The sequence below is a fragment of the Heteronotia binoei genome, chromosome 19, assembly GCF_032191835.1.
Source record: "Heteronotia binoei isolate CCM8104 ecotype False Entrance Well chromosome 19, APGP_CSIRO_Hbin_v1, whole genome shotgun sequence".
Taxonomy (NCBI): Eukaryota; Metazoa; Chordata; class Lepidosauria; order Squamata; family Gekkonidae; genus Heteronotia; species Heteronotia binoei.
The window spans coordinates 14,147,423-14,166,738 of NC_083241.1; the positions used below are offsets into that span (position 1 = coordinate 14,147,423).

The 19,316-nt window shown below is 45.7% G+C and overlaps 1 protein-coding gene across 1 annotated transcript in view; it reads left to right on the top strand.

Moving 5' to 3' along the window:
• The window catches only part of LOC132587984 (A-kinase anchor protein 13-like), an 80,333-nt gene that overhangs the window by 16,167 nt on the left and 44,850 nt on the right, over positions 1 to 19,316 (top strand). The window contains exon 2 of the mRNA XM_060260417.1: positions 8,634 to 8,677. Coding sequence (XP_060116400.1) covers positions 8,645 to 8,677 — 33 coding nt within the window. The 5' untranslated portion in view covers positions 8,634 to 8,644. The remainder of the gene's footprint in view (positions 1 to 8,633; positions 8,678 to 19,316) is intronic.

Here is a 19,316-nt window from a genome sequence, read left to right on the forward strand (position 1 = left end):
CCCATACATGGCCAAGCAGCAGGGCCAGCCCGGCCACTAGGCAAACTAGGTGGTTGCCTAGGGCGCCAGCCTTCTGGGGGCATCGAATTGGGCGCCCCCTATGTGATTTGGTGACATTACGAGTGCAGAGCGGGTGCCAGAAGTTTGCCCTGCCTAGGATGTCAGACAGTCTAGGGTTGGCTGTGGATGGGAATGTGGAAGACCTATTCCTGATGTGATCAGCATCTGTGAAAGAGCCCACACAATGCAGTGGTTAGACTGGTTAGACTGTAAAGACAAGGATCTAGCAGAGGTGGCAGGTTCAAACCCACACCTTGCGATGGGTGACCTTGCTCTCCCTCAATCTAGCCTATTTCACAGGGCTGCTGTGAGGATAAAATGGAGAAGAGAACAGTGTATGCTGTTTTGGGCCTGAACAGGGAAGAAATGTGGGCATAAACATCTAAGTGCCCTGTAGGGTTGCCAGGTCCAACCCAAGAAAAATCTGGGAACTGTGGGGGCAGAGCCAGGAGACTTTGGGGGGTGGAGCCAGGAGCAAGGGTGTGACAAGCATGATTGAACTCTGAAGGGAGTTCTGGCCATCACATTTAAAGGAACCACATGGCTTTTAAACACATTCCTTCCATTGGGAAATAATGAAGGATAGGGGCACCTCCTTTGGGGGCTCACTGAATTGGACCCCCTGGTCCAATCTTTTTGACACTTGGAGGGTTTTTTTGAGGAGAGGCACCAGATACTATGCTGAAAATTTGGTGCCGCTACCTCAAAAAGCAGCCCCTCAGACACCCATGGATCAATTCTCTATTATACTTTTGGAAATCAGTCTCCATAGAGTATACTGAAGTACCCAGCAGACATTTCCTGCCCCCACCCCCGCTTTCTGATAACCCTGAAGCGGGGGGAGGGCCTCCAAAGCGGGAGATCCCCTGCCCCCACCTGGGGATTGGCAACCCTGGTGCCCTGATCTGAATAGCCCAGGCTAGCCCAATCTTGCCAGAGCTCACGTGGTAAGTAGGATGAAGACCACTAAGGAAGAAGAGGAAGAAGAAGACGACGATTATATTGGATTTATATCCAGCTCTATACTCTGAATCTCAGAGCAGTTACAGTCTCCTTTACCTTCCCCCTCCCCCTACAACAGACACCCTGTGAGGTGGGTGGGGCTGAGAGAGCTCTTACAGCAGCTGCCCTTTCAAGGACAACTCCTGCGAGAGCTATGGCTGACCCAAGACCATTCCAGCAGGTGCAAGTGGAGGAGTGGGGGAATCAAACCCAGTTCTCCCAGATAAGAGTCTGCCCTTTCAAGGACAACTCCTGCGAGAGTGATGGCTGACCCAGGGCCATGCTAGCAGGTGCAAGTGGAGGAGTGGGGAATCGAACCTGGTTCTTCCAGATAAGAGTCTGTGCACTTAACCACTGCGTCAAACTGGCTCTCAGGAAGGCCAGGGTTGCTACGCAGAGGCAGATGCGGGCAAACCACCTCTGGACATCTCTTGCCTTAAAAACCCTACAGAGTTGCCATGAGTTGGCTGCGACTTGGCAGCAAAAATAAATAAATAAATAAATAAGATTTTTAAAACTTCAGAATTGCTAATATGCTCGATGCGCGAAAAACCGTACAGGGTGAGGAATCTGGATTGCCCAGAGGCTTGTGCCATTTTTGAGTACATATAACCACAGTTATATCCGAAAGCTTTGTTTGTTACAGAACATTTGGAGCTGTGACAGGGATAATCACAAGATGAATACCAGAAAGATCTGTCATTTCCCAGTAGCCAGTCCAGTTTGAGAAGCCATCCAGGAAAGGTTCGTGAGGAGGACTTCCCAAAAATGAGTAGTACTTAGCAGTCCCTGCTCCTGGGTAGCCATGGACAAAAAGAGGGGAAGGAAGAAGACACGGGAGAGGGGGGGTGGAAAGAAAAAGTATCTGGGAAAAGTCTGGCTGCATTGTGTGCTGGCCACTGGGTGGGGTTGCCAAGCCCAATTCAAGAAATATCTGGGGGCTTTAGGGGTGGAGTCAGGAGACTTTGGGAGTGGAGCCAGGTTGCGACAAGCATAATTGAACTCCAAAGGGAGTTCTGGCCATCATATTTATGGGGACCACACACCTTTTAAATGCTTTCCCTCCATAGGAAATAATGGAGGATAGAGGCACCTTCTTTGGGGGCTCACAGAACTGGACGCCCTGGTCCAGTCTTTTGGAGGGTGTTTTGAGGAGAGGCACCAGGTGCTATGCCAAAGATTTGGTGTCTCTGCTTCAAAAAACAGCACTCCCCCCCACAAACCCCAGATACTCACAGATCAATTCTTCATTATTCCTTATGGGAATCGGTCTCCGTAGGGAATAATGGAGTGCCCAGCAGATATTTCCCTCCCTCTCCCCTCCCCCGCTTTCTGATGACTCTGGAATCAGGGGGCAGGCCTTCAAACCAGGGGGGTCCCCTGTCCCCACCTGGAGATTGGCAACCCTACCACTCGGCCCATCCGAGTTTCATGAGTAGTGAGTTTTTGTGGTTGCCTCCAGGCCATCCCTTGTGAGTCCTCCTCCATCAGAGGACCTGACAAGGATAAGGAGAAGAGCCCTTTCCCTGGACAATTGCCAATTTGTTAGGACTTGGAAATGTGGTTTCCCAGTGGCTGTTTTCTGGAGTGTCAGTCTGCATGCCACACATCTAGTGCTCTTCCTCTTCCCAGTGCTCCATCTTTCCGGCTACTTCCAGCCACCTCAGGAGTTCATGGGTTAGCATGCTGTACACAGAAATGATGACCAATTTCACACTAGGCAATAGGGTTGCAGCTACTAATCCCTGCCCTCTCCCCCGCCACAGATTTGCTTTTCAGAAACCAGCGCTTCGAAAGCTGGGTAACATTATTGTGGTAGCCTAGCAGTTGCTAAGATGGCCCTGAGATCTCAGAATTCAGTGGGTATTCTTTTCTTAAAGTTACATGTGTTGTTTCCAGGGCTTTTTTTTTTTTTGGTAGCAGGAGCTCCTTTGCATATTAGGCCACACCCCCGTGATATAGCCGATCCTCCTGGAGCTCACAGGGCTCTTCTTACAGGGCCTACTGTGAGCTCCACGAGGATCGGCTACATCAGGGGTGTGTGACCTAATATGCAAAGGAGTTCCTGTTACAAAAAGAGCCCTGGTTGTTGTTGCCAAGGCATTTTTTTTTTGTGGGGGGAAAAAAAATCCCAGCAGGAAATCATTTGCATATTAGGTCACACCCCCTGACATCACCATTGTTTCACACAGGGTTTTTGTAGAAAAAGCCCAGCAGGAACTCATTTTCATATTAGGCCACACCCATGGATGCCGAGCCTGCTGGAACGGCATTCCTGCTAAAAAGAAAAGCCCTGGTTGTTTCTGTTATTGGAGAATTTCAATCCCTCTGCATATATATATTTTTTAATTTCAGAATTTTCTGCAAAGCTGGGGCTTTTCTTCAGGTTTGCAGAGAAATCCCCATCTGTCCCTGGCTCAATGTTGTGGATTTTTTGATCCATACTCTATGGCCTGGTTTAAAATTCTATACATCCGTGTATTTAAATGAAATCTGTTCGTAAGACACCTTGGATACCTTTTTAAAATTGCAAGACGGGATGGAACTTTTTCTTATTTAAGAAATAAAATTAAGTATTGAAGTTTGGCAAGGATGTTTAGACTTTCCTAGTCTTCAGGAACAAGAGAAAGGTCCTGCTAGATTAAACTGCTGGTCCATCTAGTCCAGCATCCTGTCTCACACAGAAGCCAAGCAGTTGCCCTGGGTGTGGCCAGCAAACAAGGCATGGAGGCCAAGGACTCTTTCCCAGATGTTGCCTCCTGGCACTGGGATCCAGAGGTTTACTGCCTCTGGATGCAGAGGTTCTCTTTAGTTGTCATGGCTAGTAGCCACCGATAAGCCCCTCTTCTATGAATCCATCTCATTTCTCTTCTTAAAAAACTGCTGTCTACTACCACGGCCATTACTCTAACAACAACATTTCCTTAGGAGAACAAATGATAAACAAACAAGTTTTAATTGGTGCTGCGGATACGGTGTTCAAATAGGGTCACCAGCCTCCAGGTGATACCTGGAGATCTCCTTCAATTACAGTTGGTCTCCAGATGAACAAGATTGGATTGCCAAGTCCTTTGCGGCCTCCCAAATGGCTAGAGCGGCTAGGAAAACCATAGAGCTTTCCCGGAAGCTCCTAGAGCGGCCGGCCCGTAATGTCGCCGGTGCGATGATGTCACTTGTGAGTGACATCATCGCGCCAGCAATGTTGGAAGGAGATCCCCCCACCAGCCCAATGCGGGCTTGGGGACCTCCGGAGCGGGAGAACCCCTGCCCTAGACCAAGATCAGTTCCCCTGGAGAAAATGGCTCCTTTGGAGGGCAGACTCTAGGGCATTATACCCTAATGAGGTCTGTCCTCTCCCAAACTCCCACTTCTCAGGCTCTACTCCCCAAATCTCCAGGCATTTCCCAATCCACCACTGGCAACCCTACTGTTCAACTAGAAAGAGTTGCCCCTGTTTCCCCACATTTTCTTGTCTTCTGTTGGAAACGGGAAACCAGTGAGCACTGCCATGTTAACCTTTTCCAAAAATATCCTTTAAGACATTTGATGGAATGCTTTTTTAAAATTCACAGTGCCCTGTCACTTTGCCCAAATCTCCGTATCCTGTTTCTGTAGAAAGAGATGTTGTCTTGGGAGTCAGGAATTTGTCTTGTTAAATGTACCAGAGCCAATTGTCTGCGGAGTCTATCTGGCAGAGGGAAACGAGAGAATCGTATAATAAGCAACGGTATAACTCAGTAATACTAATGCCATACATGGAAAAGTTCAATCAGATCTTGCAAACATTTAAAGAACAGTTAATAACGGAGTTCTCACGAACTGGGAACCAAGTACGGCTATGCTTTCAAACTTTAAGGCTGGTATCCTTTTGTTGGGCAGACTTTTAAGGTATAAAGCAAGTTCATCATTTGCCGTATCAAAAAGCACGGCTGTTCTTTGAATACATGTTTTGCATTTTCTTTTGTACAACCAATGTGAAGTATTAACAGTTTGAAATAAAAAAAACAACAACAACCAAGGGAGTCCAGAAAAAAAGTTGAGAAAATCTTGATTGTTAGGCCAAATAAAAACATACAGTGTCCCTGCAGGAAGGAGAGGCTACGGGTGTGTGAGTGGGCTGAGGGTCACCCGGAAAGCTTCCATTGCAGAGTGGCAGGGTTGCCAACTCTGCGTTGAGAAGATTCTAGAGCAGGGGTGGCCAAACTGTGGTTCAAGAGCCACATGTGACTCTTTCACATATATTGTGTGGCTCTTGAAGCCCTCACCGCCCTGTTGGCCAGCTTGAAGAATGCATTTAAAATGGCTTTCTTTCCACCTCTCCCTCCCTCCTCCTTCCCCATCTATTTTCCTTCCTTCCTTCCTCCCTCCCTCCCGGCTCTTAAACATCTGATGTTCTTGTCTTGTGGCTCTCAAACATCTGATGTTTGTTCTGTGTATCTCTTACGTTAAGCAAGTTTGGCCACCCTTGTTCTAGAGTAGAGGTTCCCAAACTTATTTGGCCTAACGCCCCCTTTTCAGAAAAAGAATTACTCAGCGCCCCCCTTGGAAATCTACCTTCAAGAAGTGGACTGAAAGATGCAGTGACATATTTGCACACAGAGTAAACAAAGATGTTGTAAAGAAGACACTTTGAAGCGTGAAATTCTAAAATTATTTTATAAAATCAACTATAGTAACTTTCACATTCACAGGGAATTTTTGAAATTTCATTTCCAACTGACAGGGACAAGAGGCCATCTAGTTTGATAGGTATTTGACAGGAGATCTAGATGGGCCCAACTAAATTGGTTGTTTTGTACCAATGATTGGTTGCACAGTTCTAGCACTTTGACAGCCAGTCAGGAATATAAGTGGATTAGTAAGATATCAAAACTCAAGAAGAGGAACGGAAGACCAGAGCCGGCTCTAGGGCTTCTACCGCCCTAGGCAGAACCCCACGAACCCCCCCCCCCCCCGTGTGCTCCTAAGGGGGGATATTCTTCACATGCCGGTGATGATGTCATCACGCCAGCCAGCAGGCAAGCCCAGAGCCCCGGGTGGGGCACACAAGTGCTGCTGCAATGCCGCTTTTCTGCACAGGGCAAAGATTGTCTGTGCTTGTTGGAGCCTTCAAAGGAAGCCTCTAAAGAGTGCCCAGTTTTACTGCTGCCTGCTACTTTCAGATTGAAAGCAGCTGGGTGGGCAGCACCTTTCCACTGTGCTCATCAGCTCCAACTAGTGCAATGGGAAGGTGCTGCCACTCAGCCACTTTTAACCCGAAAGCAGCAGGCAGCAGTAAAATGGGGTGCTCTTTGGAGGCTTCCTTGAAAGTCTTCAACAAGCACAGGCAACGTTTGCCCTGCGAAGAAAAGGCAACGTTTGTGCTGCGAAGAAAACTGCCCAGGGCTCTCAGCTTGTCTGCTGGCTGGCACGATCATGCCACATGGGAAGGGGGAGTAAGGGGGTGCCCAGAGGCGCACCCTGGCAGGGTGGCACCCTAGGTGGTCGCCTACCCTGCCTACTCCCATGTGCTGGCCCTGCAGAAGGCACTGTGTCTGGGGCACTGTAGTTGGCTGAAATCAACAGAAGCAATCAACTGGGAAGCAGAGGACTGGAAGACGTTTGACACTCTGCAGAAAACTTCGTGAGGAGAAAGCCACAGGTTGGAACTCTTCAGAGAGGTTTGTGCAATTGCCTCGGTGCTTCCACTGTCCTGATTTAAACTGTATTGCTGAGAGAGAAACTGCAGGCAACCTTGAGAAGCTGCTAGCTGTAACAAATATTGGCTAGGATAGACTCGCAAGGTTTTTTGTGTCTGTGTTTCTTGTTTGTCTGTACACCTCTATTTTTTTATTCTGTCTTGTAAATAAACTGCATCCTTCTTATGTTTTAATTGGACGGAGTTCTGGTCCTCATTACTAGTCTAATTGGGTGAATTGGCACTAAGTAGCAGACAAAAAGGAACCCTCTATTTTTGTTAATTGGAATTTTTCTCTAAATTAAAAATTCTGGACCCAGAAACATGATGTTCTGACACCTCCCACCCTCTTGTCTTCTCTTCTTCCTTTATGCTTCCACCGTCCCCTTATTCACCGCCCCCCAATTGCACCCAAGGCTACTACTGCCCCCCTGGATTGTTCCAGCACCCCCCAGGAAGCAATATCGCCCACTTTGGGGAAACACTGTTTTAGAGGTTTTGGGGTAGGGTGCTAGAAAGGGTGAAGTTTGGGGAAGGGAGGGAATGCAGAAAAAAGCTCTTCTGAAGGGGGGGGGGGAGAGGGTTTGATGAGGGGCAAGCCAAGCGATGACATCACTTTTGAGGTTTTGGAGGTTAGCATCCGGGGTGGGGGGGCACGGGGTTCTGCCTGGGGCGCCAGAATCCCTAGCGCCAGGCCATCCCATCCCATCCCGTCCCATCCCTTTCAGTTTATTTCCCCCTCCCCCAGTATTGGTACTAACTGAGGCTGAGAATTCTCAGCAAAGTTGGAAAGTAAGATCTGTGCTGTTTAAACAGATATGTCTTTACCAGTGTTCCCTCTAAGACGAGTTAGTGTGAGCTAGCTCACAGATTTTTTAGCTCACACATTTCTGTCTTAGCTCAGGAAGGATGACCCCCAGAGCACACTGATTTGTGCAGTAGCTCACAACTTTAATGCCAGTAGCTCACAAAGCAGAATTTTTGCTCACAAGACTGCAGCTTAGAGGGAACATTGGTCTTTACCCTACTCGTATGTATGTTTCAACGAATATTGATATTTCCTTGTCTGTTTTCACTGATGGGCAATAATCAAATTGAGTTGGATGGGTTTATCGGCTTAGGGAAGAAAACAAATAAGTATGGATAGGATTTTTTTTTTTAGTCTATCCTTGATTTTATACAAAATTTAGATGTCTATAGTTTTAAATGGCATTTTCTTTTATAATATAATTGTATTGCCTCCTAATTCCTATTATCTGGATTCTAATGGACAAATGCCTAATAAAGGTTTCAGTTATCAGTTAACTGGGAGAATGCAAGCACCTGTTGCGTGGGTGGGGGCTTAAAGCATTCCAGCACTAAGTCCAGACTTCGATGCCTACCAAGTACACACATCAACAAGGTGTATCCAGGTATTCTTAGGTAATGATCCAGTTCAAAGGATCATTACCTAAGAATAGCCAGTGACCCACTGTGTCTAGCCTCCTGTTTTTTACAAACCAAATGCCCCACTACAATTCAAGGATGTTGGCTGACGCCTCTTCTTCTCCTCTTGTCTCTGATTCTGAAGAAGGAGGTTCCCTTTAACCTTTGTGGCCTGTTGTGGCTCGAAACGTCAGCACTTTGCAAACAATAATATTTGTCAGAGTGAAACTTTGGTGTATTTTGCTACAGTGTATTTTGGTGCTGCAGAACAGAATAAATAGCACTTATTTCAGAGTCCCAGCATACAACTATGAGTGATACTGTGGATATTTATGAATGCTGTCCCCCCACTTATCACTGAAAAGTAAATTGCTTGTTTTGCTGTGTATATTGAACAGTGTTCTAATTATAATTAGGCAGTGTGGTTCAAAGCAACCGTTCGTAATTATAATTTTGTCTTCTGTTCCAGCATTCTGGGTCATGAAACTTAATCCCCAGCAAGCTCCGTTGTATGTAAGTAAAATTATTTTCCCCAATTTTCTCTAAACTGTGAGATTCTTAAAAACTAAATGTTGAGCTCTCAGAAGTAAAGCTTTTTTGTTCAAGTATTAAACTGTTTGCATTCGTTTGCAATTTCACTATTGACTAAACTTTGTCCTGAGCCAGCGTGCAAAATCTTTTGTCAGCAGCATCTAACTCAGACTGTAAGCCTTCTGGAGTCTGTCCTTGTGTTGCGGATCCACTGAATGGAGTGTTTCAAAACGGGGGTAGCTATACAGCTCCCTAAAACATAGAACTTCAGACGTATACCCTAAAATGGTCAGTGTGCATAGATGTAACTTAAAAAGCTGAACATCAAATCAAATTACTGTGGTTACTAATATAATAATAATAATAATAATAATAATAATAATAATAATAATAATAATAATAATAATAATAATAATAATAATAATAATAATTAATAATAATAATAATATTTTATTTTTATATCCCGCCCTCCCCGCCAGGCGGGCTCAGGGCGGCTAACAGACATGGGAGTCCCATGATTCACATAAAACAACATAAACAATTTAAATATATCAATTACAAATAAGTTATTTAAAATAGGTAAAACATATAAAATAGGTGCTAAAATGCTGTAATCATAATGTACACAAGATGGCTAGATGTCCGCTCGTTGGGTTAATCAGGTTCTATCTCGAAAGCCAGCTGGAAAAGAAATGTTTTGCAAGCCCTACTAGTACATTCTCACCATGAGATGTTTATTTTGAATACTTGAGATGTAAAGTTAATCTTTTTATATTACAGGAAGGTGGGAGGGCTATGGGCAGGAATTTGTTTTGGGGTGGGGGGGTGGCATGAAACTGTCTGTAGTGTCATTTCATTTACAATAAAAACAGAAGGTGACCTAAGTAGTTCTAGGAACTACTGGGAACTCTGTGGTTTTATAATAGAATTTCTGGTGAATCCTATGGTTACCCTATGTCACTTGCGGTTGGTCTTTTTTAATTTTTACCAGAACTGGTGTGATAATTCAACTGGTGTTCTTTTTAAAATTTTCCTCCTGCTCCAGGAGCGGGTGGGAGATCTGCTACCATGACCAGGGGCTATGTTTCATTTTTCATTCATTAGACCTTTATTGGCATTAATGTAAGAATACAGTATAGTTTAAAACCAACAGTAACACTATAGAATATAATAAAATCTTAAAAACCAGCAAAAGTCAAATGACATAAAATAGCTGTGGGCTATGCATGAGTAAAAGCCTCTCTGATTTGGATTGCAACCTGTAAAAAGCAAGCAACATGAGTAGTGACAAAATTGTGTTTCCCGTGGAGTAAAAAGCGGACCTTGGCACTGTCAGAAAGGCCTTGATGGTCGGAGAGCAGTGCATCTAGGTATCTTGCTCGAGGGCTGCTATAGAAAGAGCAGTCCAGAAGAACATGAGGGACCGTTTCGATGACTCCTTGGCTACAAGGGCATCGTCTAAGATTATGGGGGATTAAAAGTAAAGTTAAATCTTTTTATATTACAGGAAGGTGGGGGGGCTGTGGGCAGGAATTTGTTTTGGGGTGGGGGGGTGGCATGAAACTGTCTGTAGTGTCATTTCATTTACAATAAAAACAGAAGCGACCTAGGTAGTTCTAGGAACTACTGGGAACTCTGTGGTTTTATAATAGAATTTCTGGTGAATCCTATAGTTACCCTATGTCACTTGCGGTTGGTCTTTTTATTTTTTACCAGAAGTGGTGTGATAATTCAACCGGTGTTCTTTTTAAAATTTTCTTCCTGCTCCAGGAGCAGGTGGGAGATCTGCTACCATGACCAGGGGCTTGAAAGCTCCAATTAGAAGTCCAGTCTCTGAGATGAAAATGGACACATTACAGAGTGGATAAGGACTGGGCAGAGCTGGGCTCAGAATCCGTGATCAGGCACACAACTCATTGAATGACTTTAAACCAGTCTTTCTCACTCGTTCTTGCCTACCTTACAGGGTCATTGTGAGGACACAGCAGAGGAGAGCAGGAGAGCCATGCTTCCTGCATGAGGAATCAATCAATTCCAATTTATTACGGTCAATCCATCATTAACAATATACGAAATTTCATAGTCACAGACCACAGTTTCTGAGTACTTAAAAGCATTCTCATATTCAAATATACACCAATGCATGAGGCATTACACGTTGGCCTGTGGGGTTCTGTGTCCCCTCACTTCCCCTCCAGTTTCTCATCCTGACTCTAGGAAAGAATTCCTGGAGCTTCTATTGTTATTTTGTTGTACGTACACTTCCATTTCTAGTACTTTATTAAAGGGATTAGAGCCCTGTGGCGCAGAGTGGTAAGCTGCAGTACTGCAGTCCAAGCTCTGCTCACGATCTGAGTTCGATCCCAGCGAAAGCTGGGTTCAGGTAGCCAGCTCAAGGTTGACTCAGCCTTCCATCCTTCCGAAGTCGGTAAAATGAGTACCCAGCTTGCTGGGGGGAAAGTGTAGATGACTGGGGGAGGCAATGGCAAACCACCCCGTTAGGGTTGCCAAGTCCAATTCAAGAAATATCTGGGGACTTTGGGGGTGGAGCCAGGAGACATTGGGGCGGAGCCAGGAACAAGGGTGTGACAAGCATAATTGAACTCCAAGGGAGTTCTGGTCATCACATTTAAAGGGACAGCGCACCTTTTAAAAAGTCTTTCTTCCATAGGAAATAATGAAGGATAGGGGCACCTTCTTTTGGGGCTCATAGAACTGGACCCCCTGGTCCAATTGTTTTGAAACTTGGAGAGTATTTTGGGGAGAGGCATTAGATACTATACTGAAAATTTGGTGCCTCTACTTCAAAAAATAGCTCCCCCAGAGCCCCCGAAACCTCCAGATCAATTCCCCATTATACCCTATGAGAAATATTTCACATAGGGAATAATAACGACGTTTCCCTCTCCTCCACACACCCCCTTCTCGCAAATCTGATGTAGGGGATTGGCTCTCTACTCACCAGCCAGCTTCTTCACAGCAACAAAGACACAGAAAGTTGAAGCCTTTCACCACCTCCGGAGGTGCAAAGGCACATGGTCCTTTGGGGCGGGGCAGGAAGCAGCCTGGGAAAGCTCCGGCTGCTGCGATGGAGCTGGGTGGGAAGGGGAGGGGCAAGGAGAAGCTGCTACAATCGGAGGTGAGAAGGGAAGGGAAGGGAGGAGGAGAAGCATCAGGGATAGGTGGGAAGGGGAGAGGAGAAGCTGCTGGGTTCTAGGCTGCGTGGGAAGGACCGCCATTCCTCCCGCTTTCTGGATTTTTGCCAAGCGGGGGGAGGAGCCTCCAAATCGGGGGTCCCCCGCCCAGGCGGGGGATTTGGGAAGCCTACACCCCGTAAAAAAGTCTGCCGTGAAAATGTCATGATGCGACGTCACCCCAGAGTCGGAAACATCTGGTGCTGGCACAGGGGACTGACTACCTTTTTATTAAAGGGATTCCTTCAGCCAGGGTGTTCTTTTATATGTGATTTACCTTGTGGTGAGGCAGCAGTCTGTGGTCACTCAAGTTCACATCCACAGCAGAGATTGCCTTTTCATGTGGTCCTAGTATTGAAATGTGGTTGCAGAACACGTTTGTGTTTACACATTGGTCCCTGGATGCTGTCCCGGAATTCCCCAAGCGGTCTCATGCTTCACATTCGGTACTTCAATCCAGGTATTTGCAGTCCTTTCACATTAAAACGGACCTGTAAAAAAAGAAGTGTGATAAATCATTTCTAGTGTGCTTGGCGGAAACAAAAAGTATTGCTGGGATTACATCACTGTTCAAACGAAACTGTTCTTTTGGTGTGCCTGCCCACACCTTTTGTGCAAAGCATTTGGAGTGATTAGTTTGAATACGGAATAAAGTTTTGGTGTGGGATGGGTGAGGGAGAGTAACTCAGTATCAGTTGAAATGAAACTGAAAGAACTGAACCAAATGGGGATATAACTAGCAATCCTGCTCAGTAGATCGCCTGTCTCTTGTGTCAATCTAGGTCAAAAACATGTGTCCCCCCCAAAAAAACATGTTCCAGAAACATTGGGGTTCCTTGGGGGTATTAGGGGTTCGTTGATGAAAAAACCACTATCAGTTTCTCTGCAAAACAGCCTGGCTTCTGCTGATCTTCTTAACAGCAGTTGCAGGAAAGAATTTAAGAGAATAAGGAGTTTTCTGGTATGTCTCTGTTTCCAGCTCTCAACTGTGTTTTGGGCTTCCCCAATTCAGGGTATTTTCTCTCAGCCCCCACCCCACCCCCGTGATTTGCAACACAGGGAAAAAAACACTGAGCTACTTTACAGGGCTGTTGTAATAATTATAACCGGTTGTTAAGAACATAAGAGAAACCATGTTGGATCAGGCCAATGGCCCATCCAGTCCAACACTCTGTGTCACACAGTGGCCAATATATGTGTGTGTGTGTACATATATATATACATACACACACACACACACATATACTGTTTATATATTTATTTAGATGGTTACCCTCTGTTTTTCTCTCTAAAGGAGACCCTAAGTGTCCCCTTCTCCCTTTTTACAACGTTGTGAGGAGAGTTAGGCTGAGAGTATGTGGGCGGCTCAAGGTCACCCAGCAAACTTCCTTGGTAGAGTAGGGATTTGAACCTGGGTCTCACAGATCCTAGTTTGACACTATCACTACTACAGCATGCAGGCTTTATAATGCATGCAAATTGCTTTGGACATTAAAAGTGCAACATAAATAAATATTTATTATTTTAATAGCAATGGGGTAACCCTGCCATTTATATCCAAAACCCTGCAAGACAGTTCCACATCTGTGGAAAATCCCAGAAACTTTAAATAAAAAAGATCTGGAGGCTTTGAAAATTCTTAAAGCAGTAAAAATGACTTGTGTATATATACACAGATATTGGGGGTGAGGGATTCTGAGGTAAAAATTTGGACCAGGAGTCAGGGGAGGATGGGAGGGGGGAGGCTTTGGGGTTCTGGAGAAAAGAGGTCAGTGGGAATGAAAGAGCAGACAGGAGTTTAGGCAGAGGGCAGGGAGAGGTCTGTTCTCCTTCCCCCTGTGGGTCTCCAGCTTGTTAGTATTATTTATTTTAGCTTTGTGCACATGCAGGAGAAATATGGGGGGTCACCTGTGGGGCACAGTAGATTTGTGCAGCGTTGTGGTGAGATCTGGCAGCCTGCCTCTTTTTCCAGTCCCCCTTTGGAGGTTCATCTGCCAGTGTGGTCTGGTCAACATGGGGAAAGGATCCCGAAGTTAAAAAGCTTGAAGACTGAGAGGTGTAAGTACTAAGGCAAGGCCACTGAGGGTCCAGGACCCACCAGCATGGTTAACATGGCGTCCCAAAGCAACTTGTTCTGAAACCAGCTGCGTATCCATTCCCCCTTCGTATTCATTCTCTCTTTCTCTTTGTACAGCCCCTAACTAGGAAGAGAGGCTTCGCCATGCAATGTGCTGCCATCTGGTGGCTGCAGCTGAATGCACAAATCATCAGCTTTTAAGCTTCCTTTCAAACGGGGAGACTTTTTTTTCTTTGCACGGACAGAAGTTACTTGCAACAAGAAACAAAACGTGTTGCTTTTGAGGATGCAGTGGTGTAGTGTAGCGAAGATGAGCTCCCACACCATTGTTCCCTCTAAACTGAGATAGTGTGAGCTAGCTCACAGTTTCTTAGCCTCTAGTTCACACGTTTTTCTCTTAGCTCAGGAAATATGGCTCCAGAGCAATCTAATTTATGCAGTAGCCAAATCGTTTGCATAAGAGCCCAGTGGCACAGAGTGTTAAAGCTGCAGTACTGCAGTCCTAAGCTCTGCTCACGACCTGAGTTCGATCCCCGGCGGAAGCTGGGTTTTCAGGTAGCCGGCTTGAGGTTGACTCAGCCTTCCATCCTTCTGAGTTCAGTAAAATGAGTATGCAGCTTGCTGGGGGGGAAGTGTAGAGGACTGGGGAAGGCAACGGCAAACCACCCTGTAAAAAGTCTGCCGTGAAAATGTTGTGAAAGCAACGTCACCCCAGAGTCGGAAACGACTGGTGCTTGCATGGGGACCTTTCCTTTTTCCAAATCGCTTGCTCACAGCTTTAATGCCAGTAGTTCACAAGGTAGAATTTTTGCTCACAAGACTCCACAGCTTAGAGGGAGTATTGTCCCACACCTTCTCATGTAGCACAGTTGCTACTATTTTCAGAATGATCACTTGCTGTTGCTTGAGTTAAGGCTGTTACAGAAACTCCTAACTGGTGATTAAGAGGTTAGGCATAATAAACTGCGGAATCGCGAGTTCCTCCTTGCTGCCTCTAGTTTTCCTCAATGCAGCTATAAAGAAGTGTCAACTGTAGGAGCAAGATTCGAGTCCAGTAGCACCTTAAAGACCAGCAAGATTTTGGGGGTATAAGTTTTCCAAAATCAAAGCTCCCTTCCTGCCTTTGTCGCACTGTGCATGGTTTGTGCTGTATTCACTGAAATTTATGATCAGGACTTAATGAGATAATGAAATGCTACAAGAATGATAAACTGGCAAAATAAAGCCAGTTTACAAGATTGGAGAAAAATGCAGTGAAGCACTTTATTATAACCAGTAAACATTCACAAGTTAAAGTGAATATGAGTACAATCCATGTATTGAGCATGCTTGATTTTTCTTTATATGCCTACTGAGTAATTCTTACATTAAAATAGAATCATAGACTCAAAGAGTTGGAAGGAACCTCTAGGGCGATCTATTCCAACTCCCTGCACAATGCAGGAAACTCACAAACACCTCCCCCTAAATTCACAGGATCTTCATTGCTGTCAGATGGCCATCTAGCCTCTGTTTAAAAACCTCCAAGGAAGGAGAGCCCACCTGTTCCAGTAAGGAAGCCTGTTCCAGTAAGGAATCGCTCTAACGGTCAGGAAGTTCTTCCTAATGTTGAGCCGAAAACTCTTTTGATTTAATTTCAACCCACTGGTTCTGGTCCTACCTTCTGGGGCCACAAAAAACAATTCTGCACCATCCTCTGTATGACAGCCCTTCAAATACTTGAAGATGGTGATCCTATCACCTCCTCTCAACTGTATTTTCAACACAGCTGTATTTTCAGTAAATGTATTTTCAACATATTTAGAGCTCAGCCTCACGTTGTAGCCAGGTGCTTGTCCCGGGTTCATTTGTCAAGTGACAGTGGATTGGCTGTTTCTCACTAACTGGTATCAGCTTGTGTACCTGCAGGTTGTACATATGTTCACCGTAACTTGTGAACAGGGCTGCTGATAAAGCTGACCAATACAATTAAAGAACAATGCAAAAAAAGGCACAATATACACAGTGAATGCTAACTTGTGTTCCACAGACATTAACTGTAATCCTACACTATAAAAAAACACAGTACTACTCATTTTATCAGCTAGAACAGTCTTAACGGTTACATATACTAAACCCATCTTCCACTATATTCTAATATATTCTATTTTATATTGGCAAACTAGAATGATGTTTATAATATATTCAACATGTTAAAAGATAAATTAGGTGGACAGGAACACCTCTGAGAAAAACGTGTTCTCAGTTTAACCCAGGCTGGAGAAGCAATAGAGCAATTAACAGACCGCATTTATTGCTTTGGGACGCTCTCACCATCATTTCTCCAATTCTGACATGTTACTGCCTTTGTTGTTTTCCCATGCAAATGCTATCCAGACCAAATGTTATTTCAGTTTGTTAATTTCACTTTTTTGCCTTTGGATTCTAACTTTGTACTACTTTGTATTCTTAACCACTGCCCACCAGCTGTAAGTAGCTCTGCTCAGTATATCCCATTCCATTGTCTGGACTCCAGCTTTGTACTACTTTCCTACTCTCCAATGTATATGTTTCAAGGTGCTTCAGCCCAATCTCATTTTTCCAGGGAAGTATACCTGGGTGGTATACATGTATACATTTACTGATGAATACTTTTTTTATTTTTAAAATCAGTCTTCTCTGTGAATCAGTTTTAGTGCTAGTCTGAAAATCTGAAATTACCAGCGGGTAAACAATATAATTTGTGTTGGGGTGTGTGTGTATACATGCACATGCTCACACACACACACACACACACGCACAAGCAGACGTGTATTAAAATTTGGGAAAAAAATTGGATCCCTATTGCCAGTTGTATAGTCTAGCACCTATTAGATTTCTGTCTCTCATTATAAATAACTATGTGAGCTTGAATGATAACGGAGAAAAAGATGAGGCTGTTTTCAAATAACGATAAATGTATAACTTATCGCCTTCCTTTTGCTGCTGCAATTAGAGAAAATTAGATCTCTGCTCATCCAGAAAACTGTTGGTGGTTGCTTGAATATAGGCAGGCTGGAGTCCACTTGTCTGTTCGTTAACCATTTATATATACCGTATTTGCTGGCGTATAAGACTACTTTTCCCCCCTGAAAAACATGCCTCCAAGTGGGAGGGTCGTCTTATACGCCGGGTGCACTTCAGTTGGGATAGACATAGCTGCCCATAGTGGCCTCCCGATGCCCGCCCACCTCATTCTACATACTATTTAGTATCGCGCGATATCTAGCGCGGCCGCGGTGGGTCATCAGCGTGGCTGCGGCGAGCATCAGCAGCGAGACAGGAGTGCCAGCCTTTTCGGCGTGACCGGCCCGTTCTGCTCGGCGGGAAGCAGCGGTGCTCCGGCCCGCCCCTTGTCTACGCAGAGCTCGCACATGCGCACTAGTGCCGGTCACAGGGAGATGCAAGGGCAGGCCAGAGGCGCTGCGGTCGCGCTGCAGCCGCACAATGTTCTTTTACGTTTTATTTGGTGTGTGGAAGGTGTGCGGAAGAGGAGGTAGTCTTATACAGCGAGTATATAACAAACTCTATATTTTGAGTGGAAATGTTGGGGGGTCGTCTTATACGCCCAGTCGTCTTATACGCCGGCAAATACGGTACTACTTTTATGACTCTTGCTGTGATCCGTAAAATCCTGTTGTTCTGTCCAGATGTATTTGTGGGGCCGAGCAGCCAATGCACTTTACCAAAGAAACTTGATGGACAGAAATTTCAATAGTGAAAACTATTCCTCCGTTTTATGCTGGAGAGAGAATTTGGTGGCCTGAATCCTACCACTCCTTGTAAGGAATGAGGAGAGTTTTCCTTCATTCCTCTCTGTTCTGCAGCTCCTTCCAATCCCCTGGACAGACCCCAGTCTCTTGGGACTCTTGCGGAGGAATAGCCATGGATTAGCCGTGGAAGCATGGGTCAATTTGTAGAAAAATAGGTGGTGGAGCTCATTAGCATAACTCATTAGCATATGCCCCCCCAGCCAAAAGCAACCTGACGCAAGAAAGGAGAGCCCCGGGCGAGCGAGGCCTGCTTGAGCTGGCTAGAGATCCAGCCAGCCCAAGCAGACCTCACTCATTCAGGGCTCTCCTTGGCACCCCCTTCCCCAGTCAAAAGGCCAGCAAGCCACCTGCCACCCAAAATCACGTAAGAAGTGGAGAAAGGGTGACATGGTCTTCTCCAAGGGTTAATGAGGGCTGCTGGGGGTGTGGCAAAGCTCCTGGTGGCTGGCTGCCTGCCTGCTCTCCTAATCCAGGGATTGTTATGCAGCTGCACCTGCTATTCAATAGACAAGGTAGGTAGGTGGGGAGGAGGAGGGGGAACCCACAGAAAGGTTCAGGAGCTGTGCTCCTGTGAGCTCCTGCTGAATTCAAGGCCTGCATGGGGGTATCAGAGGAGGTGGAAGGAGAAGGGGATGAAATTGCACCTCCTCTTTCTTCCGCCATTGCCCCTCTGCTGAGGAAAGAAGTCAGTTTCATCTCACTGTCCTTTCCCACTCCAGTCAATCTATCGTCTGTTCTATATGGATCTTTCTGGAAGTTCCTTTGGTTGGAAGAGGTGAGGGAACAGAGAGAATTGCTGGATAATGCTGCGTGTCCTCCATCAGGGCTGGCGTCAGCATCCTGTGAGGGAGGGCAGCTGCCATGGCATAGCCTACTGCTATCACCCCATCATCCTTATTTGCTGGTGCTCTACCACGCCCACAGCTACACACGCTGCCCGGTGCCACTGGGAAAATGGTTGTAGGTGGTTGTGAGTATAGGACTCACAAATGAGATGGGGAAGGACATATAGGCAGATGGGAGGCATGCCAGAGGGTGGGAGGGAAAGAGGGCACGCATAGGGGCTTGGTGGTGGACTCTACCCAGGGTCTCTCAGAACCTGAAACTGGCCCTGTCTCCTGTGTTCTGAACGTTCTGGAAGCATGCCTGGTCTCTTGGCACCTATGGAATGAAAAACAACCCCATTCTCCTTCCTCATTCCCCCTCCGCCCCTCCAACATGGCAATTTTACTTTCCACTTATTTCTGGAATGTTTTCGCTTAGAGGCATTATCTGTAGAAAGCTGTAATGCAGCCAACAAATGACATAAGTCTTTCTCCCCTGCGTGCCTGACCTAGGTCACTGCTTGTACAGAGGCCTGTTTTTTTCTATTGCACAAACAGGTGGTATCTCTGGAGCCTCCGTAACATGAGCACACCTTATTGGAATGATCGGTGTTCTTGGCCAGTGTATTCTTTGATGTGTTCGCGGTTAGCTTTGCAGGAGTTGCTTTCTGAGTAACGATCGAAGACAAACATTGCTGAACCTCGCAAAATACCTTAAGAACATCAGCAGAGCCC